Source organism: Cricetulus griseus, chromosome 3 (assembly GCF_003668045.3).
Source record: "Cricetulus griseus strain 17A/GY chromosome 3, alternate assembly CriGri-PICRH-1.0, whole genome shotgun sequence".
Taxonomy (NCBI): domain Eukaryota; kingdom Metazoa; phylum Chordata; class Mammalia; order Rodentia; family Cricetidae; genus Cricetulus; species Cricetulus griseus.
Genome location: NC_048596.1, coordinates 80,988,369 through 81,015,918, shown reverse-complemented (window position 1 = coordinate 81,015,918; position 27,550 = coordinate 80,988,369). Strand labels below are relative to the sequence as shown.

General features: G+C 42.5%; 1 protein-coding gene across 1 annotated transcript; it reads left to right on the top strand.

Annotated features, from left to right (window-relative positions):
• The first annotated feature begins 331 nt into the window (after positions 1-331).
• LOC100767354 (acyl-coenzyme A synthetase ACSM2, mitochondrial) lies at positions 332-24,534 on the top strand. Its single transcript, XM_035441308.1, has 13 exons — positions 332-508; positions 3,730-3,940; positions 4,179-4,386; positions 6,229-6,372; positions 7,588-7,744; positions 10,942-11,021; positions 11,200-11,323; positions 13,904-13,984; positions 15,790-15,891; positions 18,298-18,425; positions 18,534-18,633; positions 19,588-19,707; positions 24,430-24,534. The coding sequence occupies exons 1-13, from the start codon at positions 332-334 to the stop codon at positions 24,532-24,534; spliced, it is 1,737 nt and encodes a 578-aa protein (XP_035297199.1).
• Positions 24,535-27,550: the final 3,016 nt, after the last annotated feature.

Here is a 27,550-nt window from a genome sequence, read left to right as displayed (position 1 = left end):
GTCACATGGCAATGAATGGGGTGATATAATCCTTCTACAGGAAGAAAACAGATGTATAATGAGAGTCACAAAACAATTCCCTCATACTTTAAGCTAAAGTCTGAATCATTGGATATCCAAAGAATTTCTGCAGGACCTGGAGGGAGCTGCTTTAGGAGAATGGCATATAGAAGGAGACTGAACCGGGCACTCCGTGTCCATTCAATATACTCACAAACACAACCAATCAAGCCTGGAGGATGGAAACAACTCTCCACTGGCTGATGCTGAGTATCACAATCTAGCAGGGAAGAGTTCACCTACATCTCCTCCTTCTTTCACAGCTCTGACCATGCTTTGGCTGGGAAAAATTCCAAGATATTGTACCCTCTGGGGTACTGAGATGTCCATCCGTACATTCCATATTAATATCAAGAAACTATTGTCCATACAGTGGGGCCACCAGGAAATACCTGCCAAGTTCAACTTCGCTAATGATGTGATAGATCACTGGGCCAACATGGAAAAGGTAATGGGAGAGAGAATGGCATGGTTTGATTGACCTCATTCATTTATCAGTTCATTCCGTAGAGATTTATGAGATGCTTATTAGGTCTCAGACACCATAAGGAGCTGTGAGCAGGGTGTTCATCCTCCTTCATTCAGCACAGGGTGACTTGGGAGAAAGAAAATCAGAGAGCTCTGGGGTTCTGTCAGAAAAGCATGATATGCAGTTGTCAGTGACAACTGTGATAAGCTGTGACCAGAGGCTCACAGATGGTCAGTGTGCTGAGAATTGGAGATTGTTGAATGCTCCATAAATAGGACATTTCTATCATCCCCTAAGAGGTTCAGGAAATATTATGGAAGAAAGAACAGAAAGAACATAAGAGGTGGGGGTGTGGATTGTAATTTCTGGGCATGAAATGTGCATTGCTCTCTTGAACTCACAGCAACTCATAATTACCTGTACTAGATTTCATGGAGTAGGGAGGAGCTCATTGGGCCCCATTTCTCCCAGAGGCTGTATATGCAGTTAAAGGTTAATGAGGAACAGAGAGACATATTGTTCAGTAATATAGCCACTAGTAAGGTACCCATGCTTCTATAAACAAACCTTCTCCCATGTTCCTATAAGTAACCCTGGTAAAACTTACACACACACACACACACACACACACACACACACACACACACACACACCACAAAAGTAGAAGAGAAACCAGTTGGAAGAAGGATATCAAGAGAAGTGGGAAAGGGAGGTGGGGGGCAGACAAGGATGATAGGATGATAGGAAGGTGAATATGATTGAAATGCATTGTGCACATGTATGAAAATGTAATAAAACTTACGATTGTGTGTAATTAATACATGCTACTACAAATATTTTTTAAAAAGAAGGTCAGAGGCATATGAGACATGGTGAAGTATCTAGTAACCCCAAACCCACTGTCTATTGTGACTCTCCAGCATGAAATAAAGAGCCGTGAGCTGGGGCATAGCTGGGATGGGTGAACTTGTTACAGGACTAAGCATGTAGTACCCCCTAGACTCAGTTTAAGCAACTGAACTCCAGTTGCTGACAATGTTTTGGGAGGTGATGGAGGCTTTAAATGGTGGGACTAGAGGAAATAGTTCACTGGGAATGTAACTCAAGGGCTTTGCCTAGTCCGTGGTCTCTGCTTCTCTCTTAGCTTCCTATCTGTCACAAGTGAGTAGTCTCTGTCACCCACTCCTACTGTCATGACGCTCTACCTCACCACATGCTTACAGTCAATGGATCCAAGGAATGTTGATCAAAGCCTCTGAATCCAGGAGCTAATACGTGTTTATCATGCCGATGGCCAGTCTGATTAACACAGATCATAGGAGGCAATCAACAATTCAAGATTGAGCCAGTCTTCCCAGAAAGCTAGGCCACATGTCTCTGCCACTGAAGTGTGCAGGTAAGATGCCCACTCAGCAGAGTATAAAAAGGCTTCCACAAGAGATGGATAGGGAGAGGAGGCAGAAACTTTCAAGTTTCTTGTCCATCTTTGAGTTTCTTTTGCTACCAGACACCACTGCCTTCACCATAAATGCATTTCTAGAGGATGAACCAGATCATTGGGACTAAGGCAGGAGAAAGGCTAGAGTTAACCAATAGGAGCAACAAACAGGACTATGCAAAGGGAGCTGTGAAAATGATGTTCTGCGACAATACATAGCTATGACAATGGTGAGTTGTGACAATGTTGTTCTGAGGTCTTGGCACTATGACACAACCTCAGTATGGAGATTACATCATTCTTCATCCTGAAGATGGAACAAGGTGTAAGGTTGTTGTGTGACTCTACCTGGGAAACTATTGCTGTTCATCCCAGACAAAGAGTGTAATGACAGACCAAAGAGCTGATGTGATGTAAGTCAAGACAGGTGAAACAATGAACCTATAAGGGATGGTTATGGGGTGTGGGCAAGGAGTTGCAGAAGCAGGAGCAATTCAAAGATATGTGTGTCAGTGAGAAGCCCGCAGCATGTATCACTGATGCTCCTTGAGCAACTTGCAGGCAGCTGAGCACCAACAACTGTTTACTGCTTATATTAACACCTGGACTGGCTTCTAGAAGATTCACATGCCTTGTGCATCTTCATCGTTGTATTGTTAGTTTCCTGAGCCCCTGAGCCTTGCCTGTCCATCTACAAAAGAGTGTTTCAATCCAGAGTAAGGAACTGTTTGACAAGGGTGATGATGAACAACAACAAAAGGTTATCTGTTATATGCCTGTCCTTATGCACCTGCATGTACATTTTTAAACATGTACACACGTGTTTGTATGTGCTAGTTCAAATGGAGGCCAGAGGTCAACCTCAGGTGCCCTTCCTCAGCTCCATCACTTTAGTTTTTGAGACAGAGTTTTTCACTGACCAGAAGCTCATCAAGTACATTAGACTGACTGGGCAGGAAGCCTCAGGGATCTGCCTGACTCCACCTCCCCAGTGCATGAATTACAAGTATGTGTTACCATGACTGGCTTTTGATTAACATATGTTCTGGGGATTGAACTCAGGTCCTAAAGTTTCCATGGCCAGCACTTTACTGATTCAGTGGTCTCCTCAGCTAGCTTCTTGATTTTTTTTCTTAGTTATTCCTCCTTGGAATACTGAGGAAAAGTCTTACTGCTACAGTTCTTGATTTGGAATTCATGAAAGAAATAGTTAAATAAACCAGCAAAATGGAAACTAATAATATTTAAGGGGAAAATAATGAAACTTATGACAGTGAAGAGGTTCTGGGAAAGATCCAACCCCAAGGACGTCTTCCAACTCTCTTCCTCTACCCAGAACCCACTTCTTGCTTTTAACCATCTCCCAATGGCATATTATGAATCCATCAAGCTATTAATCCAATGATTGTATCAGAGCCCACACCATCCAGTCATCTCTGGAGACACACACAACTCAGAGATGCACTTTGCTCATCTCTTAAACATCCTCGAGTCATTCCAGCTAGCAATCAAAATCACTATCATGGTAATATAGAATGTGTTTTAACTGTTATATTTTTAAAGCATGCATATTAAAGTCTCTGTTTTACTACAACATTGATAGATATAACCCTCATTTAAAACAAATTTTTGAGGGTTTTCAACACTTTTTAATAGTGTGTGGATATCCTCAAATCAACAAGCCTACCCTTAGACTTGCAACTAGTTTTATCTGCTGTGTCTCCATGGGTCTTCTGATAACCAGGCCATCTCTTTTTTTCAGGCTGGCAAAAGACCGCCACGTCCAGCCCTATGGTGGATGAATGGCAGTGGGGAAGAATTAAAGTGGAACTTCAGAGAACTGAGTGAAATCAGCCAACGAGCAGCTAATGTCCTCTCGGGAGCCTGTGGCCTGCAGCGTGGGGACCGTGTGGCAGTAGTACTTGGCCAAGTCCCAGAGTGGTGGCTGGTGACCCTGGGATGCATTCGGACTGGTTAGTAACTATCCACACAGGCTGGACACTCTCTCTCTTGTAAAGGAAATGAAAGGCAGACAACAGCAGTTTCCCCTCCTTAAAAAACCCCCATAGAAGGCAACCCCCTTACTTCCTATTTATTGGTCCTCACATCCCACCTGCCCTTCCCTGTTGGTCCCATGGCTATTCAAAGCCCTTCTCTGGGGAAGAAGATAATTCACTTCCTAGCTCTCTTTAAGCCATTTGTCTTCTGCAGGCCTTGTTTTCATGCCTGGAACCATCCAGATGAAATCTACAGACATACTCTACAGGCTGCAGTCATCCAAGGCCAGGGCCATTGTGGCTGGGGATGAAGTGGCTCAGGAAGTGGATGCTGTGGCCCCTGACTGCTCTTTTCTGAAAATCAAGTTGCTGGTGTCTGAAAACAGGAGAGAAGGATGGCTAAACTTCAAGACATTGCTAAAGTGAGTATCTCCTGCCTTAGCCGGGTTTTCACCAGAAGAGGAAACCAAGACAAAGGAAAATGAGACAGTGAAGAAAGAAAAGCAAATACAAGGGTTAATAGGGACTCATTCAAAAGGTGGGTGTGGCCAGGTATGCAGAAACCTTATGAGAAGCGCATAGAATGCCCCCAGGATTAAAGAATGGACTGACAAATACTTCATTTATTGATGGTTGTAAGGGGCATTATCTACCACACACTTTTTACACTTGTAGGCCCAGATTCCTATGCCATGGTAGCATGAAAAAGAAAAAGCCTGCGAGACCGAGATGCTGAGAATATGGCTCAGTGGGTAACAGCACTTGCTGTAAAAGTACGGGGACCTGAGTTCGAATCCCCAGCACCTGTGTAAAATGCCAGCATGGCTGCACATGCCTATAACTCTGGCATTAGGTGGTAAAGACAAGCAGATCCCAAGATTTCACAGGCCAGCCCTGCCCAAAAGCTAAGATTCTGGTTCATTGAGAAAACTTGTCTCCAGAAATTATCACGGAAAGCAGGAAAGGGAGACACCTAACACCCTGCTTTGGCCTTTGAATGTTCACGTACAGGGGTGTGCTTAGCACATACTCACATGAATATAACACATACACACTACACACACACACACACACACACACACACACACACACACACACACACACAGAACAACAGACACATTATATAAGCACATATAAGTGCTTACATACATACACACACACACACACACACACACACACACACACACACACCTTGACATTAAGATCAATCACTTGCACACACTAGAACAACATGCTACTGATCTGAATGGGGCTGAAAGGCATCCAGAACTATTTACCACAGCCATAGATGAAATGCTAGGCAACATCTTAGAGATGCCTAGTGCACTGATTTCCAGGCTCTTCTTCCCTTATTCTATATCTGTAGGATATTCTTTCCAGAATAGTAGTCCTTCCAGAATTTCATAGCAAGACTGGCCGGATAAGTGGGATTCTTGCCACAGGTCTAAAATCCTTCCATTTAGAAACATGTGCCTTAGGAAACATCTATCGAGAATGTAAGGATTTTTTTTCCTTTCTATTGTCATGATCTTTAAAATAATTTTCATAAAAATAAACAATAAAATGCCAGCTTTGAGAGATTCAGATTCAAGGTACTTAGAGACTTATGGGGTATTTCAGAGAATAAAAGTGGGTATCAAGAAACCACGTGGGGTGCTGGAGAGAGTGGCTGCTCTTCCAGAGGACCTGGGTTTGATTCCCAGCATCTACATGGCAACTTACAACTGTCAATAACTCTAGTTCCAGGAGATCCAGTGCCCTTGTCTGACCTCCACAGGAAACATACGTATGCTGTGCATATACATACATGCAGACAAAACACTCATACACATAAAAAAATCAATAATTATTTTTGATCACTTGGAAAACTAACTGCTCTCCTTCTGTGCTCTTGCTATAATGCTGGGGCCAACCACAACTGAATTAATGTTCAGTCCTGGCTAAGTATGTTCACTCCTTCTTTGTTGTAGAGTTAACTTTCTCACTGAACTCTCTGAGATAAGGTTATGTTGCCCCCATTTCACAGATATGGAAAGTGAGACTCACAGAATTTAAGTAACAGTAACGAGTACAAATTTACATAGTTAACAAAATGCTAATCCTGACTCACTCAAGAATGCATGAAGTTTGCCACTCAAGACCTTCCCTTCAGAGACAGGTCATCTGACTTACCCTTGTCACTTCGAGGGCTATTGAGGGAAGACGAATCACAAACCATCATTATCTAGGCTAGATCTGAGACATTGACTTTCTGGTCCTTGTAGGGATGTATCTACCACTCATCACTGTGTGGAAACTGGAAGTCATGAACCAGCCGCCATCTACTTTACTAGTGGGACCAGTGGCCCTCCCAAGATGGCAGAACATTCCCATTCCAGCCTGGGCCTCAAGGCCAAGATGGACGCTGGGTAAGCTGAGCCTTTTCCTGATATAGATTCATGATGACTGATCTGAAGTCAGGTCTAATTTGTCCTTGAGACTTCTAGAAAGACAACTTGAAGAGGGAGGCAAACGGAGCAAGACTTCTCATACTGGGAGCTCTTCAATGTAACATCTCTGTTTTAGACAATACAAGGTCTCAAGTCACCTTCCTTGTTTCAAGCCACACTAGTAGGATGAAGGATAGCAATGGGGCACAGATGTCCCTTTCCCAGATGCTCTCTATCTTGTTTTGGGGGGTCCTGGCAATTTGCTTTGATGACACCCAAATTCCAGGAGGACATCTTTTGGTGAACAACAAATTACTTTGCAAATTCATTTATGTGAAAAGTTTTATTAGAGGAATAAGGTGAACAGGGTTTTCAGAGTTTCCAGAACACAGGCCTCAAGACACACTAATTTCAGTACTAGGTCAATATGCCCTTTGGAGTCAGAAGGTGTGGTGCCAAGGTCTCCATGAACTAATAACTGAAAGTCCCCATGCTCTTTTCCCACAGAGCCTTCCTGCAATGCTAATTTTATTTCTAGAATTGGAAGTATTTTCATGTTCAAAACTTTTTTTTAAAGCATGCATGTCCTACCTCTGAGCCAACAGTATCAGAAAACTGAATCAGTCTTAATTACGAGTAAGGAGTATAGTCTCATAAAGTCCTTGTCACACAATCAAGAGGACTTGTGGTCTGCAGAATTTACATTAAAAATGTAGAGTTTGGTGGCCCGAATTTGTAATACTAAATCTTGGAGATGGCAATTGGCAGACTCCTGAGACTTACAGGCTGGCAAGCTTAGCCTAATTGGAAAAACCCAAGGCAGGCAGTGAGAGACCTTGTCTCAAAAATTAAGGTAGACAGGACCTGAGGACAACACCTGAAGTTCACCTCTGGCCACACACACACACACACACACACACACACACACACACAATTATTTTACTTTGATGCCTTTTGTTAGTAAGCTTTTCCTGAGTGATTTCATTTGTCAGCCACTGTCCTAGTATTGGGAATAAGGTGAGAGCAAAACTCAGTTATCTACTAAATTGTGTCTTCTGGGTCATGCTTTCTAAAGGACTGCCACCTTTTCACACAGAGTGCTTGGCCACATCTCACCCTTCCGCCACACAGCCCCTTAAGTATCACATCATCAGTGTGCACTCAGCTCTGTGTGCCTGTGTTCTGTGTTTTCAGCTCCTGGACAGGCCTGAATGTCTCTGACACAGTATGGACCATCTCAGACACAGGTTGGATAGTGAACATTTTAGCCTCGTTTCTGGAACCTTGGACATTGGGAGCATGCATATTTGTCTATCTTTTGCCGAAGTTTAATCCACAGACTGTTCTAAAGGTAAGAGAGGACTGCCCCCATTGGTTGATCAGTGTAAGCTCTGAGTTTACACACTCCAGATCGTGGCTGTTGGTTTCAATTCATAAAAGTTTTGCTAAATCCCAGCCACATGAATGAGCAGTGGACAACAGGAAGCAAGTTGGATGTTTGCACCCGTCTAACAAAGCTCATGGTCTAGGGAGAGAGATGGACACAGGCATTGATGAATGGCATGTGTTCAAGAGATGGGACTAGGTGGTTGTTCTATCAACTAAGAGACATTTCTTTTTTGGCACATCTCAGATAAAGGGATGAGAGGTGCTATCATCTCCCTTACGCACCTGTGTGTATGCTTGCATGTGTGTCTGTGTATATGCATGTGTCTATGCATGAGTATGTGTTGGTGTCCTGTTTCCTCCTTCATTTGCAGAGCAACCCAAGATGATAGTTAAAATGTATGGAATGCCACTATTTTAGTATACAGTTTAGAAAGAATTCAGTTGGGTGATACACTGCCTCAGTCAGCTTAGGCTACTCCCCAGGAATACCACAAACAGGGAGGCTCACACAGCAGATGCTGACCATGCTTCTAAACAATGGACTCAAGAAGGTCAAGGTATTGGAGGGGTCATCTGCTTAGTGATGAACCTCATGCTGGCTTGTAGGAGATCACCTTCTTGCTATAGTCTTAGTGGAGGGAGAAGTGGGGAGGTGGAAAGGGAAGGAGGGAGGGATGAAGTATGGAGGAGAGATAAAATCTGGTACTTTTCTTATGACATTACCTAATGTGCCATTGGCACACCTTTTTCCAGTACTTGGCACCATTCTCTCTAAATCGAATCACATGAGGTTAGAGATCCAGTCTATGGATCCATCCAGTATATGGAATGTATGGTTCATATCAGACACCCATGTAACCATCACCAGATGGAAGCATTAAATCTTTCCATAGCTGCAGAAGGTGCCCATATCTCCCCTGGCCATGCCCTCACTTCATAAGTTAATAACTCTCTTGACTTCTACCATCTTAAATTTTACCTCTTCTCTTATTTTTTGGTAAATCCTATGTAGGATGGATCATCTTTTGTGTCTGGCTTATTTCACTCAGCAAATTTTCTCTGTGAAGTTAACCCATATTTTTGCATGTGTATGAAGTTTGTTCTTTTTAATTGTATTCCATTCTAAGAATGTGTCACCATTTCTTTCCCATCATATTACAGGTGGGTATTTGGTTTATGTCCAGTTTGGTGAATTTACCTGGGAGGAATTCTAAAGAATAATAACATTGCTTTCCCTGTAGAGTCAGAGATAGTCATTAAACAAAGTTATATGCTGTAGCTGCTTCTTACTGCATGGTAACAAGCAATAAGTGTGCTTTCATTTTTATTGCAAAAATATACTACAGAATTGCACAGGGTCACTGGTTACACATACAAGAAACTGTTGTTTGATACTCATGTTCTTTTTTTTCTAGATCTTTGCTTAGATCACTATTCAGTTCTGCACAAAACAAATATAGTGAGGGAAAGAACATTGCATACCCTGTGGCTAACACTGACTCCTCCAGTTGTTTGAGACACTTAACCCTGTAGGGCTCAGGTCCATAAACAGGATCACAGTACATGCTATATGAGGTCATTGTGGGAACTTCAGGAAGAAACACAATGCAGAGTTAGCATTCAGTTCCAGGCCTTTCTTGGACACTGCTTTGGAAATGATGAGACATGATTTTAGCCACTTTTGACCACTACGGTTTCTCACAAATATTTTCATGGAAATAGCCTTTAGCAAACCTAGTTCCAGAAGGTCAAGGCACTGAGCCAAGATTGTATAACTCATTTGCTGCAGCATCTGGTGTAAGTGTCACAGCTCTGAGGGGAAAGGCTTCCCCTATGCAAGTGTTGCATCTCTGAAGGGAAAGGTATCCTGTCAGTCAGGAGCCAAGCAATACCATAAAGTCACACCACACAACAAACCTCATACATTGATTGTGAAGGAAAACCTCAAGAGGGTGGCTGTCTCTGCTTGGGTGAGAGGCAGCAGAGAACTGAGCAGAAGACAGGGTTTATATAGTTTCTTGGAGGGTGGAAATTTTCAGGGTGGCCTGGGATTGGAGGGATTATGTGGCCTGATCTTGGGCAAACTCAGGGATTGGTGGGATTCTGTGGCCTGATCTTGAAGCTCAAGAATTTGTGGGATTTCTTGCTCAAGGATTGGTGGGGTTTCATGCTAAGGGATTGGTGGGATTCTGTGGCCTGATCTTGGGACAGGCTCAGGTATTGATACTTTGTTTGGTTTTGGGATTTTTTTTCTTGGCCCCTGTCTTAGTTAGGGTTTCTATGGCTGTGATGAAATGCCATGACCAAAAAATCAAGTTGGGGAGGAAAGGATTTATTAGGCTTACACTTCAGCATTGCTTTTCATCATTGAAGGAAGTCAGGACAGGTCTCAAACAGGGCAGGAACCTGGAGGCAGGAGCTGATGCAGAGGCTGTGAAGGGGTGCTACTAACTGGCTTGCTTCCCCTGACTTAACTTGCTCAACTTGGTTTCTTACATAAGCCAGGACCAGCAGCCAGAGGTGGCACCACCTACTATGGGCTGGGCCCTCCCCCACTGATCACTAATTGAGAAAATGCCTTACAACTGGACTCATGGAGGCATTTCCTCAGATGACCCCTTACACTGATGACTCTAGCCTTTGTCAAGTTGATACACAAAACCACCTTGGAGTCAAGTCAGGGTCAGGTTGTTCTTTCTTGGCCCTGATCTTGGGCTTGGAGTCAAGTCAGAGTCAGCATGTTCTCTCCTTGGCCCTGATCTTGGGATAAAGTCAGGGCCAGGGCGTTCTTTCCCTGACCCTTTACCCTACATTAATCTATTCTCCTTGATAGTGGAGGCTTTACATATCCTTTGGTGTAGTGGGGGTGGGGTAACAAGAGTGAGTCTTAAACTGAGTGGGAAGAGCCAGCCAACCTTCAACAAAAGCATTCCAAATGAATCTTGGACCTCTTTCTGTCTGCATTCATTCCTCTGTTTTGTCTTGAGCATATGTGAGCATCATGAGGCTTGTTAAGTCTGAAACAAACACAACAGACAAACTAGGATTTCAGTCTGTGTCACTACAAATTGAGAAGTCGTGACTGTCATGACGATGTGTGCCTTGTGAGTTTGGCATCTGATCTAATGAGCAATGTCTTAGAAGGTTCTCTCCCTACAGGTGCTGTCCAGCTATCCCATCAACAGCCTAGTGGGTGCCCCCCTCATTTACCGGATGTTGCTACAACAGGATCTTTCCAGGTGATGGACACTTGGGGGATCAGAAGGAGCCTCTAAACCCATCCCTATGCCTATTTATCTGGACACAACTTAGCCTATATAAACACAGGGGCACCATCATACCTCCCAGAACTCAGTCCCAAGCCTATGTAGGCTTCAGTTCCAATGAAGCTAAGAGAAAACAAACTCTCTTCTTTAGTTACAAGTTCCCACATCTGCATAGCTGCTTCACTGGAGGGGAAAGCCTTCTCCCGGAGACCCTGGAGAACTGGAAAGCCAAGACAGGACTGTATATCCGAGAATTCTACGGCCAGACAGAAACGGTATCTACTTCCTAGGGGACCATGGGCTAAGTGCTCCAGCCAGACTACAAATTCTGTTTCCTAATTGGGCTATTGTGAAGTAGTGTATCACTCTTTGAGTTGAGAAATACTTATTGAGCGTCTACTATGGGATCAAAGTGTCAATGTTCCCAATTTCATGGGCATTGGATTCTAGTGGGGTAGAAGGCAGAAAATCAAGAAAGTAGATGATGAAAAGAGCTATGAAAAAATAAAAAGGTAAAGAGGGATCAAAAGCTAGAGACATAATATGTTCTGTGTTGTTATAACATACTAACTGAGGCTAGGTGATTTATGAAGAAAACTAGATACTTCGGCTCATAGTTTTGAAGCCTGGGAAATCTAAAATTGGATGTTGGCATCTGCTCATACCTTTGGTATCCCCATGCTGCTTCAACTCATGATGAAAAGTGGGTGGGAAAACAGACATGGGCCAAACAAACCAGGGGTAAACTTGCTTTGTAGAAACCTACTCTTGCGTGACTGACAGTCTGAAGAGAGCCACTACTCAGTCCCATCAGAAAGGTATTGTTTTATGCCCAAAGTCCAGATAACCAAAATACCACCATGAGTCTGATTCTGATACAAAAGCAAAGAGTCTTTATTGGGAGTTAACTAGAGCCTCCCAGTCAGTTCCCAGCAGCAGCAGAAACAGGAGAGGATTCCTGAGCACTGCTGGAAGGGTGGGGGGTATAGTGGCCAGGCAAAGAGGGAAGGGATTGGGGAATTTCAAACCTGCTTAGCCACAGACCAGACCTCGAATTGACTGCTCCCTATGGAATGAGAATCTGCATGCTTCTGATTGGCCCCTCCCATTAGGAGGAAGAGTCCATGATGTCAGGGGTCAGAGAGAGGTCATCCCCCCAGATTAGAGGGAACTACTTCCCTGGCTAAAGTCAGGGAGTGGTCATACTGCCAAACTAGAGGGAACTACTTCCCTGCTAGGGATTGACTGGGTTTTCTGCTTGGGGATTGGTTGATTTTGTGTTTCAGTTGATCAGGGCAGAGATGGCTCTGATGTCAGTGCCAAACTGTATTTTTTTTCACTGGTGCTTTTTAGCCTTTTGGCTCTAATTTTAATGTTTCTTTAACTGGCTCTGATTCTAGGAGCAAGTGTGTTTCTTTGGTTCTGGGTTCAGAGTCAGGGTGCTCAGGGATTGTGTTATGGCTACAGATCTACTGGGGCCTGGTTCTCTCTGTTGATTCCTCTTATGACTTCAGGGGCTCTACCTTCAAACACCACTACCAAAACAACAAAACCCAGCAACTGTTCATTCAGACAAGATGATCATGGAATTTCTGTGTGACAGAATCACACATTAGCAGAAAACTGAAACTCTCAGATATGTCGGACACAACACTCAGCTGCTCAGTGAAGCACAGGGAGAAGCCAGTGAAGTCCCTGCCACCCCTGCCAATCTTGGAGTTGATTGGCAGCATGTGTACAGCATGTGTCTGCGCTGCTCTGTGCCACTTCTTAGAAGAGCCTTGTGATTCTGTCCCCCAGACTGACTGGCCCCTTTTCTGAGTGACTTGCTCTCTGGTGACCCTTGGTGTTCCTCTTTGCCCTCTCACCTATCTTCCTTCTCTGGCTAATGGAACCCCAGTAGTATTCCCCCAGCAGGCTGGAGGCAGTGCTGCAGTGCTAAGCAGTCAAGAAGAGCTTATGAATACAAGTGAGGACCACAGTACATGGAGTGCAAACTAGTAAGGGTTGTCATCCACCCAGAGGAGAACAGTGCAGAAGAGGCTTCTCTGTCCCACAGCCTCTCTGAGGCAGGGTTCATTTCAGTATTCAAGCAAACTGTCCCAAAGATCTTGTAGGCCTCTGGGATTGCAGATGGCTAACTTTGGCACAAAAGAGCTAAATATAAAAGTCCTCCACCTTCCCTCCTCTTCTTGCTCCTCCACTTCTTCCTTCTCCCCCTTCCTTTCTCCCTCTCCTTCTTTTTCCTCCTCTCTTCTTCCTTTACCTCTTCTTCCTCTTCCTGTTCCTTCTTCCTCTTCCTGTTCCTTCTTCTTCTTCTTCTTCTTCTTCTTCTTCTTCTTCTTCTTCTTCTTCTTCTTCTTCTTGTGAAGCTGAGAACCAAGCCCAGGACCTTGCACATGTTAGGCAACTGTCCTACCACCAACCTACACCCCATGCCTACTGTGTGATATTTGCATATCTCTATATGCACTTCCTCAAACATTTATCCTTCCTCTACATTGGGAACATTGCTTCTTCTCCAACTTTGAGATATGTGATCCATTGGTGCTGATTTTAGTCATTCTACTGTGTTAGAAAATGTGAGAACTCATTACTCTCATCTAGATGGATTTCTGGAGAGTGGTTGTCCATTTCTCTTCCCTGGGAAGTAATCAGATTGTCTTCTGAACCAACAGTTCAGTGAGCTACTAGGATTGGTGTTCCAGGAAAGGGGAGAAAGACAGAGGATGGGAATGGAGGAGACAGGAATGTGAATGGCTAAGGGTAGGAATGAGACCTGCTCAGTGAACCATTCCCTCGCTGACTGTGCAGCTCTTCCTGAGCCTTACTATTCTGTCTGTGCCTCTCCACAGGGACTCACCTGCAGAGTTTCCAGGACAATGACCGTCAAACCAGGCTTCCTGGGAACAGCTGTTCCCCATTATGATGTACAGGTTTGGAAGGGTGAGAAGGAGGGAGGGAAAATATTAATTTGTGGTCATGTATTTACTTATAACATTTTCATTGAGTGGAACTAGTATTAGGTATGCTAGTTCAGTTGGGTGAATGACCCAGATGCCTACCTTCCAACTTAAAAAAAAAAAGCCCAAATCTAGATCAATTCACAGCAAACAGGAACGACAATCAATACTTTTAAAAATACAAACAGAAGGAACATATTCAAACTTCTGTGAAGCCATAATAACTTGAATACCAAAGCCAGGTAAATACACTACAACAAAACAAAGAAAACTATACACTAATATTCCCCTGGACATAGATGCAAAATTCCTCAAAATACTTGTAAACTGAATATAGGAACACATAAGAAATATCATCCACAATGATTAAGTTGTCTTTATTTTAGACATGCAGGTATGGTTCAACTTACCTAAATCAATAAACATAATAAGTCATATAAATGGTCTTAAAGACAAAAATCACATGATTATATCCATAATGTATTTTTTTTAAAAAAGCCTTTGACAAAATCCAACCCAACTTCATGGTAAAAGTCCTATAGAGAACAGGACTGAAGGGACCAAAGTTCAATGTAATAAGAAACCCACAGCCAAAACCAGCCTAAATGAAGAAAAGTTTGAAGAAATCAGATTAAATTCAGGAATGACTGACTGTTGATTCTCTCCATTCCCTTTCTATAGTGTCCTGGAAGCATTGGCTGTAGTGCTAAGGCAAGAAAAGGAAATTAAATAGGAAAAGAAGTCAGATTATCCCCATTTGCATATGATCTGACATTATACATAAGAGATACCAAAATTCTACCAGAAAACTTCTAAAAAAGTTCTACACTCTCAGCAAAGTATCAGAATCCAAGATCAAGTTACAAAAATTAGTAATTTTTCTATACACCAGCAGCGAACATGCTGAGAAACAGATCATGAGTATACTCCCATTCACAATACCCTCAAAGATATATGTAGGAATCAAGCTAAACAAAAAGGCGAAAGTCTTCCTCAGTGAATACTTTAAATCTTTGAAGAAAGAAATTGAAGAAGACACTAGAATATAAAAAGACTTCTTATATTTATGGATTGGCAGAATGAATACTGTGAAAATGACCATTTAACTGAAAGTGATTTACTGATTCTATGCAATCCCAGTTAAACACCCCGACATTCTTCACAGAAATAGAAAACAAATACTAAAACTCATATGGAAATAAAAAAGGTCCCAAATAGTGAAAGCTATCCCTGACAAAAAGAACAGTGCTGGAGGGACTACCATACAAATTTCAGGTTACACTGCAGAGCTGCAGTAATAAAGCATAGAAACAGACATGTAGATTAATGGAACAAAATAGATCCAAACATAAGAGCATGTAATTGTAGCCATCTTCTCTTTGGCAAAGATGTCAAAAACACACACTGGAGGAAAGCATCCAAGCATAGTGCCTCATAGCTGAAGGTCAGTGGGCAAGGTAGCAGAACAACATTTGATTTTTAGTCTCTAAGTCTACAAGTGAGGAGGCTCTCAATGCTAATGAGAGGCACATGTTTCTCCTAAACCTTTATAACCATAGGCACCTGCCCAGGTTCCTCTGGTCCAGTATACTTAGAGGCTTTACCAGCACCTAGGCAAGTAGACCAGGAATCCAAGCTTAAACCTCCTGGCCTCTTTTGACTTGTAGGTCCTGTTGAGAGAGAGAAAAATGCTCTCCACTTGTCCAACTCTGCCATCACACCACTGTTTGTGTAGTTTCTCTTCTGTGGTCATCCATCCATTCTTCCTCTTCTTCTAGGTCATAGATGAGCAGGGAAATGTCCTGCCCCCTGGCAAGGAAGGAGACATAGCCATCAGGGTGAAGCCCATCCGGCCTGTAGGCATCTTCTCTGGATACGTGGTGAGGACCTATGCTCTACCTCTGTTCCCTGTAAGAATGAGATGAACCAAATAGGATGATGGATGACTAATGTTACAAAGACCCCCAAGAAGTATTGGTGAGATTCACAGAGTTATCAGGGTTCAAGAATGGGCACTTATACATGATAACACCTAAATTCTGTGTAAACCAGCAATAATATTAAATTAGGATAAAAAAAAAAAAAGAACAGGCACTTTATGAAGAGAGATGCCAGGCCATTCACTCTTGCCATCCTTAGCCAAGTACTAAGAAATCACTAAAGAAAACTCCCCTTTTCCCATGAGCCTTTGCAACAACAAAACCTACAATGTGCCAGTATTCTTGCTGCCTCTGAGCACTCTCCCTGCTCTCTCCACAAAGCACAGACCCAGAATCTATGGCATTATGGAGCTTTAGAGCCATGCTGGGTACTCTATGGAGAGAATCACAGCAGTATTGACAGCATCCAGGGTTCAGACCTCTGGAAACTACTCACAGAATAGGCCATCTGAATAAGGCCAGCTCTCTTTCCAGGTAGTGACGGTGAAGCCAGAGATTATAAACTCAGTCAAATCTACAACTGTTGGGAGGGGGTAAAAGACAACCTCAAACAGGCACCTTCTGGATATGTGGCAAAGGCTTGTGTCCAAGATAATAAGTGAGCAAGTCCACTGATAATACCCTTCCTATCATTTATTGTAGCACCTCTCAATCTGTGGATCATAATCCCTTTTGGAGTCAAATGACCTTTCACAGGGGTCATCTAAGACCATCAGAAAACACAGTTATTTATATTATGATTTGTAGCAGTAGCAAAATTACAGTAATGGAGCAGCAATAAAAATAATTTTATCATGGGGGTTGCCACAACATGAGGAACTGTACTAAAGGGTCATAACAGTAGAAAGCTTTATTGAGCATATTCTACAAAGGCAAGCATTCTTAAAACTCCTGGTATAGCTTTTGTGGCTGGCGGCGAAGGAGGACCGACCACCATGAAGGCTGCTCAGGCATGCTTCGGGAGTACAAGGTGGTGGGCGCTGCTTGCCCACCCTGAAGTTCGACACGCCACCCCTATACCTCATGTGCATCTTTATGCCAAATCATGTGGTGGCCAAGTCCCAATTTTGGTCCCAGCTGAAGAAGACGAAGTCATCGGGGGAGATCGTACATGTGCAGAGGTGCAACCTGAGGCCCCACTGCGGGTGAAGAACTTTGTAGTATGGCTGCGCTACAACTCACAACAGGGCACACACAACATGTGCCGAAAATACCGGGACCTGACCGCTGCTGGAGCCGTCAGACAGTGCTACCAAGACATGAGTGCCTGGCCCGGTGCCCGTGCACACTCCATTAACGTGATGAAGGTGGAAAAGATTTCAGAGGGCAACTGCCAATGGCCGGCTGTCAAGCAGTTCCAGGGATCCAAGATCAAGTTCCCACTTCCTCCCTAGTGTTGCAATGCCAGAACAAGCCACACTTCACTACCAAGAGGCCTAATACCTGCTTCTAGACCAACTGAATAAAAACTCAACTGTCCAAAACAAAAGAACAAAAAAAAAAAAAAAAAAAAAACCTCCTGGTATACTTTAAACACATTTAGTGCTCTTAGACACCATGTAAAATTTTAGAGCCAGCTTGCTTAAATTTAAATGCTACTCCAGTATTTGCTGGGTCATCAGGAACAAGTTATCCACCACCCTGTCTCACTTCCTCTTTGGTGAGTTGGAGATTGTGTTGTATATCACATTAGGGGTGTAAAGGCAATGGTATTTATGATACACTTAGAACTCCACTATGTACAAGTGTAATAAAGACACTATGGCAACTCCAAATTAACCTGTCCCCTCTACAGGACAAACTGAGGCTCTGCAGACAGGACACAGTTACTTTGTACTCTTCTCCAAACACAGCCTGCATACTTTCTGCCTGCATTCTCACATTCTAGCAAGGTAGCTAGGACAGAGAGGCCCAACCATGCCAGAAGTGTGAACACCGGGTGAGGCTTTGGAACCCTGCCTGCCAGTCTCTAGACCTTCCAAGTATAATGAAAGAACCAGGAGGGAAATGGACTCAATAACTCCCAGAGGTACTGTGCAATGAACAGAGGTTAAACTGTCTGTGGAAGGAAAGATGGGATATACAGGTGGAAACACACTAGAATATAAATGGATTAGTGAATATGTCAGTATGGTCTATAGATTAGATTCAGGGTAGTAGGTTAGAGACTGTCATTCAAATGACTGAAATAAATGGAGAAAATCCAGGTTGGCTAGGGAATCTAAGGTCAGTAGATGTGTGACAACCACACAATGTACAGCTGATCAAGTGGTAATGGGAAGTAACTGTTCATGGAAGTTCTTAAACTTTGCAGACACAGTAGTTCTCTGTTTCTGTGCTCACTAGGACAATCCTAAGAAGACAGAGGCCAATATTCGAGGAGACTTTTGGCTTCTGGGAGACCGGGGAACCAAGGATTCAGAAGGGTATTTCCATTTCATGGGGAGGACAGACGATATCATTAATTCCAGTGGGTGAGCATTGTTTCTGGACCAGGAAGGGTATTCTAGGGTTTTGTTCTGTCTGATTCTTAGTCCTAGAGGTTGGGTGTCCAGTCTTCTTTAAAGGGCATCCTTTTGCAGGTACCGGATCGGTCCATCAGAGGTAGAGAATGCATTGATGGAGCACCCTGCCGTGGCTGAGACAGCTGTGATCAGCAGCCCAGACCCTACCAGAGGAGAGGTGACAGTGCAGTTGTGAAACACAGGGACCGTGTTGTAAGGTGGTTAAGAACACAGATTCCTAGGCTAATCTGCTTGGGTTCAAATATTGACCACACTGCCAATCAGCTGTGTGAGCTTTACCAAACTGCTTAACCACTATTTTCCTCAGTTTCCCCATTTGTGGAATGAGTGTCATGAGCATTAAATGTGCTACATATTTGCCAAGTGCTGGCTGGGGACAAGACTTAGCAACCTAGCACATGAGCATCTGTAAGGACCTGCTTCTTGACAAGAGTAAAAGAGGGAACATTCGGTCTAGAAGATGCAATCCTTGAGCCATGGCATGAAAGAGGAGGACCCTGTGACATCAGGGTTACAGGACTGTGCAGAGGTGTGTGTGTGTGTGTGTGTGTGTGTGTGTGTGGAGGGCTTAAGGTGGGTAAGTGGATCAGTGTCCCAGTGCACTTCTGCATGGTGATGTCATATGTCTGGCAGATATGGGCCACATGGCATGTAAAATAATGAGAGCCACTGGGAAAGCAAAAAGAGGACCTTCAATTGAGCTTTAAGTTGTAGATGGTTTTATTTTACTTCCTGTGAATTAAATGTGAAAACATTATCCCATCCTATAGATGAGTAAACTGAAGTTGGAAGAGATTAATCAAACCATTTAAAATTAGAGACCCCATTCTTTGTTTTCCTATCTTTCCTCTCTGTATCTGTTTTCCCCTCAGCAGTCTTTATGATCACTGGAGCCTGGGATCTCTTATCCTAACTCTCATTCAAAAAATAAGTCACTCCGTTGGCTGTTCTTATCCACTTCCCATGTTCTCCTTTCCTTTGGCCCAGACATTTGGATGAATGCAGGCATTCAGTTGTAGTGGCCAGGGTGGGCGTCTTGATACTGATTTTTGCTTCATCCTGGGAGATGAATAAGTATTCTCATTCTTCTTGGGTCCCCTCCTTGCTGTAGGTGGTAAAGGCATTTGTGGTTCTTGCCCCTGAGTTCCTGTCCCATGACCCAGATCAGCTCACCAAGTTGCTGCAGCAGCATGTGAAGTCAGTGACAGCGCCCTACAAGTACCCCAGGAAGGTAAGGCCTTTGCCATCCTGTGTCCCCTGTGCTTGCAAAAGTACCCCTGATACAGTTTTCTTCTTTGGCATGAGAACAAGACCTCTAATTTAAAAGTCCTCCCTGTGGTGACCAAAAACTGTCCCCAAACAACCCAACAACTATATTTGTGTATGAAAAATGGCCAGTCTTTGACTCACTCTGAATTAAAAGCCAAATGCTTTAGTAGGAGTTCACTCTGTATAGTGGGGCTTTGCAAAACTATTCAGAACCATACAGCTTTCATATTTAAGGGTTTAAAGAAAGTGACATGCTTCACTTGGAAAGGGAAGAATGGAAAGGGAAGGAGAAGGGCAGAGTGAAAGTACACTGCACTTCAGTCTCAACAGGAACCTGGACAACCCCATGGGATGCTCAGAAGACAGTTCAGAAATCCACTGAGTTGGAGTCAGGAGTTGGGAAAAGGCCATTATAGCCCCATGCAGAACAGGCACAAATGCATATTGCTGTGGGAAGAGGCTGGCAAGACAGCAATCGTAGAGAAGTCACAAGAAAGGGGTTGGTAGGAGCACTACATCCTCCATTCCTGCAGAGGGATGCAACTGAATATCAGAGTCCACAACCAGACTTTCATCCTCAAACTGAAAAAGGTGGCAAAACACAGTCTCAGGAATCACACTGTGGGTCAAAAAATCTACCTTTGCTAATTACCCAATAGCTTCTCTGACCCTGATATTCTTCATATGCAAAACGGAGACAGAGGATATTGACTTTCCCTTCTGTATGTGATGGGTGTGTGTGCTGTATGTGATATGGCAGTTCCATGATTAACTTGGAAGGTTTTTATTGTAGATAACAGAAAGAAGACAGAGGTACCTGGGGGAGTCTGCCATGACTACCTCTCAGGGACAGAAAGGGGAGCAGACTGGCAATTGCTAGGGCTATGGCAGAAAAGATAGCAAAAATGTTCAGAGAATCCTGCCAGTTATAAGGGGTTATGCTGCAGAGGGGTGGGAGTGTGGCAAGCTGCTGAAACTACCTGGAAGCTAGTGCAGGTCTCTGATCTGTTAGAGGCTTGTTTGCATTAATAGAGAACTAGATATCCTCTCCAAATATGGGGGAGGGTAAGATTTGTTAAGCATTAGACATGTAGAAGAGTAACTTGGACAGAGTAAACATTTAATGTTTTTAAAAGAAATCACATGGGGCTGGAGAGATGCCTCAGCAGTCAAGAGTATTAGCTACCCTTCCAGGGAATCGTGACTGGGTTCCCAAAATCCACATGGCTGTTTAGAATGATCTGTAACTCCAGATCTGGCCGCTACAGAAAATACATGCACATGGTACACAGACATACATGCAGGGAAAACACCCATATGCATATAATAAAAATGAACGTTTTTTTAACTTTTAAAAAAAGAAGCAAGACATCCACATGTGAGGGATTTTGAATTGCTACTGAACATTTTGTAAGACCAAGAAAGGGGGCCCGGTAGCACCACATACATCATGAGTATATCACTCAAATATTGGCCCTCATCTTTCCTCTAGACTCCCTAGGACAGCAGGTGCTTTTCCTTGCAGTGCCCTCCCTACCAACCACACCCTCTGCTCCTATTTCACAGTAAGCAGGGAAGTTTTCTTCTTAGCATCAAACTGAGCTCTTCCTTGTGGCTTCCTTCCACTCCTTATGTATTCCCAAGAGCCAAATGGTAAATACTTTAGAACAGTTAGTTGGTCTTCGCTGTAATTATTCCATTTTGCCCTTCAAATGCTAAAGCACTCAGAGACAATAGCATTGTCCCTTCTAATACAAGATGCCCAGTGGATAAGAAATTACAAAGAGTGTTAGAGCACACAAGAAAAAGTTACAGACCACCGTGACTATAAAGCTGGATAAGAGTTCTCTACTTAGGCTGGAGACCAAGAGCAAGCTTTTGCCACAGATGGGAGTCATAAAACCAAAAACCATAGTCACATCATACCAGAGGCAAGCAGGGCTTCCAAAGGTTCAAATACTCCGTTGATTAAAATAATTTGTTTTAGGTTGTAAGACAGTAGAACTCCAAGTGCAGCTGCAGGGAAATGTTCTGGTGGGCAGGGTGTGATCAGTAAGGGCTCGGGAGTAGGTGAGTAGAGTTAGCTGAACTAGAATGAAATGGAACTTCTTTGGGCAGTTCAATAGTTGCAAACTTTTTATAAACTATGGGTTTTTCCCCTATGTATACAGTTTCAGTTACTTTTCCCATAACTATGACAAAAAATGCCTGAGAGAGCACCTCATACAAGGAAGGATTAATGTTGGTTTCAGTGATTTCAGTCCTTAGTCCTCAACTTGGTTGACTCCAGGCCTAGCTTGAGGCAGAACACATGGTGATAAGAGCATGTGGAGGAAGAGACTGCCCCTCAAGCAAAAGTAGCAGAGATCAAACACAAGGGCCCAGGCCAATACATAATCCTAAGGCTATTCCTTCCCTGGATCTTCTCCATCCTTCTAGGCTCCAGCTTCCACTGTTCACCACCTCCCAATAACACTACTCTGTTGAGAATTCATCGATGGAATGAAGTGTTCATTAAGTTAGAGCCTTTTCATGGCAATCATCTCTGGAAACCCACCCACAGTCATACCCTTGAGGTGTACCTAACTAATCTCCTGGGCTCTTGTCAATCAAATCAGGCTGACAAGATTAACCATCATATATGAATACTTCTGACTAGTCCAGTTTAAAATTCAGAGGCAATAAGAAATTAACAGCAATGGTAATAAAACAAATGAATTAGAACAACCTAATATTAAAATTTTACTTAATCTTACAAATTATTTATCTCTAGAATTTGCAGCTGACCTCAGGTAGTTAAATCCGACTGAACCCAAACCATCGATAAAGAGGGACTAACAGAGTAAGTGGGACTATACGTATGTATTTTGCCCACAGGTCATAGATTTTCAGCCTCTGTTCTATCCTAATGTGAGCTGAGCAAATTCTTTTCTCAACAATTCTTATGGAAACATTCACACACATCAGCTGCCAAGAATACAGTTTTTCTTTATCAGAATCACAGTTAATATCTTTTATTAAATCTAAAGACAGCTGATTCCAAGATTAATGACATAGCCAGCTGAGTCACTTAGTAAGTGAAAGTCTCAATAAATTGTCATCGGTATCTTTTTTTTTAATAGTTCCACATTTTTATTTTCATTAATGTTCCACAACACATGTATGAAATTTGGCTGTATTAACCCAATCATGTATGACAAAAATATGTTTGAAGCAGTAAGAAAATCATTGAATAAGGGGCCAAGGAAATATCTCTGCTAAGTACATATATAGAGTTACCACACATCTATATCCAATTTTGTTTGAATCTTAATTCATTTACAGAATGTTCAAGTTGAGGTCCTAACTTCCTATAACTGCATTCAGTGATATTCTTCATATGATTGTACTTATCCAAACACACATACAGATACACACATACACACTCACTCACACACACACACACACTTCCTTATCTGATTGTGTTATTGGGATCACCAAACCTATTCAATTTTGAAAATTTAGGTTCACATAATTTATCACTTGTTTTATAAATTTCTCCAAGACTTTGTTGAATCTAATAAAAAATGCACAATGCTTAAGGCAAAAATCATGAGGGTATATGTACTTATTATAAGATCATATTTTTAGTGTCCTTTGGATAAGGAGGCACAAGAAGTTGAATAATTTAAACATTGTTTTTAGAATATTTTCTATTACAAGGTAAAAAAAACTTAATACAATAAGACTATATCTTTTCCAGAGAGCAAACTCCAATACTGATTTATATTGCTGAGTTACATTTTCATTATGTATACACTTATACAGCAATGTGTCACATACAACATTTTAGGTACTGAAATTAAAGAAATCAGAGCATACATAATCATTTGAACAAAATAGAAGTAACATTTCCTCAGCCATATTTGTTGGTATTTGACCCCGAAATTTATGAAAAGTTAAACCTGGTCATGTAGAAATTCTCTCCCCTTGTTTTGTTACTAAAAAAAAGACTGTCATCTGTATCTTAATACTCAAGAATATTAGAGTGGCTCCTTCACTTTGAATGAGAGAATGCTGACATCAGTGAGATTTTGTAGTTTGGCCAAATACATATCATAAGAACTGAGATGAAATCCAAAACCTTGCCCCAGCTTTTAGATGTGTGCTTTAGATGTTTCCTCTGGTCTAGATGAATACCCACAGCTGATACTCATGAGTGTTCACTCCATGTACAATCTCATATTATCTCCACAGCAACCTAGAGACATTGTTGTTGTCCTTTATTGTACTTAATAGTTAAGCTGACTCTTGGAAAAGTCAGGGGACCTTCTGAAGCTGGATAGAGTAGGAACAGAAGCATACAGAGTTTGGAATGGAAGTTCAGGTGTCTGTCTCTGGACCATGCCATGTTCATTTTGCTGCTTCACCTCTCTTCAAGACTGCATATACAAGTCAGTGCTCTGGACCTCCCTGCTCTGGACCTCCCTGTTCTGTTCTAGCCATCATCTTCCTGCCCTGGTTTCAAGAGACCTTCTGAGGCTTCTTATTGTAAACAGAGCAGACTTAGAGCATATCCATCCTCTATCCTCATATACCTGGACCCTCTATCCTTAAGAGCTAGTGCTCACAGAAGCTCCTCTAAAAAAAATCCAATGCCATCGTGGTCATCAGTGACCCATGTTGATCTGATTTTTCACAACAGGTGGAGTTTGTTTTGGACTTGCCCAAGACCATCACAGGAAAAATTGAGCGAGCAAAGCTCCGAGCCAAGGAATGGAAAACATCAGGACAAGACCAGGCTCAGTGAGACTCCCAAGGCCCTTGCTGGGGTTCTCTCTTCCCCACTTCTTCCTTGTGATGTCTTCATCCTCTTAAAGAGAAATAAAACTACTCATGCAGAGGCTATGTGTGATTTCTGTCTTTGCCTAGTTATTAACACAGGACAATGACATATTAGATGTTAAAAAGAAGAAAGAGGGAATGAGATATTTGCAGAAAAAAAACAAAAATTATGTGAAAAGGGGCTAAAACAGCAAAGAAAAGCAATTACAAATAATAATGGGCAGGAAGGAAGGAAGGAAATAAGGAAGGAAGAAAAGGAGGAAGGAAGAAGGAAAAGTAGAATGAAGAGAGAAAGAAAAGGGAAGAGAAGGAACTGAAGAGAAATTAGGAAAAGAGGAGCATGTGAACAGGACATTAAGTGTTCCCCAAGTTGCCTTAATCCTTAGAGACATCATGTCCAAAGATGGAGGAAATACCACTTACAGAGCATTTGTCATGCACAAGGAACTGTCCTAGACATGTCACAGGCCATCCTGCTTCATTCTGGCATCTGCAGGCTCGACTTCTGCACCTCAAAATATGCCACTTCTGTGGCTCACACTTTTTTTCTATCTACACTTCCCAGAATCAATATTAAAATCATTTCAAAATCAAAAATCTGAGGACCACCTTTGGACAAGACAGAGAGGAGGGGTTTGTGGCCGCTTATGGACTGGGGAACCCACAGGACTGACAGGTGATATAAACTGCAGGCTCAGCTACCAGGGTTACCTAACCAGTAGATGTATGGGTCCAAGGGGGATGCTGAGGGGGAGAGCTTCACCTGTAACCTAGAGATCAAGGGTTAATGAGCCTTCTTAAGAGAACTGGGGGCTCAGAAACATCTGATGCCAGGGATCTGCTCACTGGATCCGAACTCTGCAGCACGATCCACCACACCCGGACACTCCTGAGGCTCCGGTGGCAGTTCTGCCTCCATCCACCAGCACAAGTAGGCCAGGAGCTGTTTCTGGTCTCAGTTCAGTGGCCCTGCTCAGAGACATCTGACGCCAGGGATCTATCTGCTCACCGGATTCGAACTCAACACACCTGGACACTGCCTAGACCCTGGTAACAGTACCACCTCCATCCACGAGAAGGGGACAGATATCAGAGTATTGGATCTGTTCACATCTAGCAGAAGGGAACCTTGGTCCCATACCCACTAGGAGAGGAAGAAACTCCTGCTACACTCACCAGAAGAAAGGATGAGAAAGGACACAGTAAACACACATTCAATAACAGAAAACCCAATATGACACCACCGGAGACCAGCAAGACCTGAACATCACAATGCAGATGAACCAGAAGAGAATGACCTTAAAATGTTCCTTAAAAACATCTTCATGAAAATGATAGAAGACCTCAAAGAGGACATGAGAAAATCCCTTAAAGAAATGGAAGAAAAGCAAACCAAAACAAAGAAGAAGGAAACAGTGCAAGACCTAAAAACTGAAATAGAGACAATAAAGAAAGCACAATCTGAGGGAATGCTGGAAATAGAAAAGCTGGGTAAATGATCAGGAACTACAGACATAAGCACAACCAACAGAATACAAGAGATGGAAGAGAGAATCTCAGGAGTTGAAGACACACTAGAGGAAATAGGCTCATCAACCAAAGAAAATCTTAAGTCCAACAAATCCCTAACACAAAATATCCAGGAAATATGGGATACTTTGAAAAGACCAAACCTAAGAATAATAGGTATAGAAGAAGGTGAAGAAATCCAACTCAAAGGTGCAGAAAACATATTCAACAAAATCATAGAAGAAAACTTTCCCAACCTAAAGAAATATATGCCAATGAAAATACAAGAAGTCTACAGAACACCAAATAGACTGAAGCAAAAAAGGTCTCCTCACCATATAATAACCAAAACCCCAAAGATACACAATAAAGAGAAAATATTAAGAGCAGCAAAGGAAAAATGTCAAATAACTTATAAAGGCAAAACTATCAGAATTACACCTGAATTTTCCATGGAAACTCTGAAAGCCAGAAGATCCTGGCTAGATATTCTACCTACGCTAAGAGACCATGGATGCCAGCCCAGACTACTATACCCAGAAAAGCTTTCAATCATTATAGATGGAGAAAACAAGATATTCCATGACAAAACAAGATTCAAACAATACATATCCACCAATCCAGCCCTACAGAAAGTTCTGGAAGGAAAACTGCAACCCAAGCAAGTTAACTACAACCAGAAAAATATAGGCAATAGATAGTCCCACTTTACCAACAGCCAAAAGGAAAAAGGGATAGAATCCCTCACACAATTTCACCACCATCACCAAATCAAAAACAAACAAGAATGAACAATCAATGGTCATTAATATCCATCAACATTAATGGTCTTAACTCTCCTATAAAAAGACACAGATTAGCAGAATGGATGAGAAGACAGAATGCATCCTTCTGCTGCATATAAGAAACACACCTCAACTTCAAAGACAGATGGTAACTAAGAATTAAAAGTTGGGAAAAGATTTTCCATTCAATCAAATGGACCCAAGAAACAAGCAGGGGTAGCAATCCTAATATCCAACAAATTGGACTTTAAACTAAAATCAATCAAAAGAGATGAAGGAGGTCACTTCCTACTCATCACAGGAGAAATCCATCAGGATGAAGTCTCAATTCTGAACATTTATACCCCAAATACAAAAGCATCCACGTTTGTAAAAGAAACATTACTAAAACTCAAATCACATATAAAATAGTACACACTTATAGTGGGAGAATTCAACACCCCACTCTCACCACTGGACAGAAACACCAGACAGAAACTTAACAAAAAAACAAAGGAACTAAGAGAAGTTATGGCACAATTGGACTTAACAGATATCTATAGAACATTCCATCCAAATACAAAACAATTTACCTTCTTCTCAGCACCACATGGAACCTTCTCTGAAATCAACCACATACTTGGCAACACAGCAAACCTCAACAGGTACAAAAAATTGAAATAACCCCCTCTATCTTGCCAGACCACC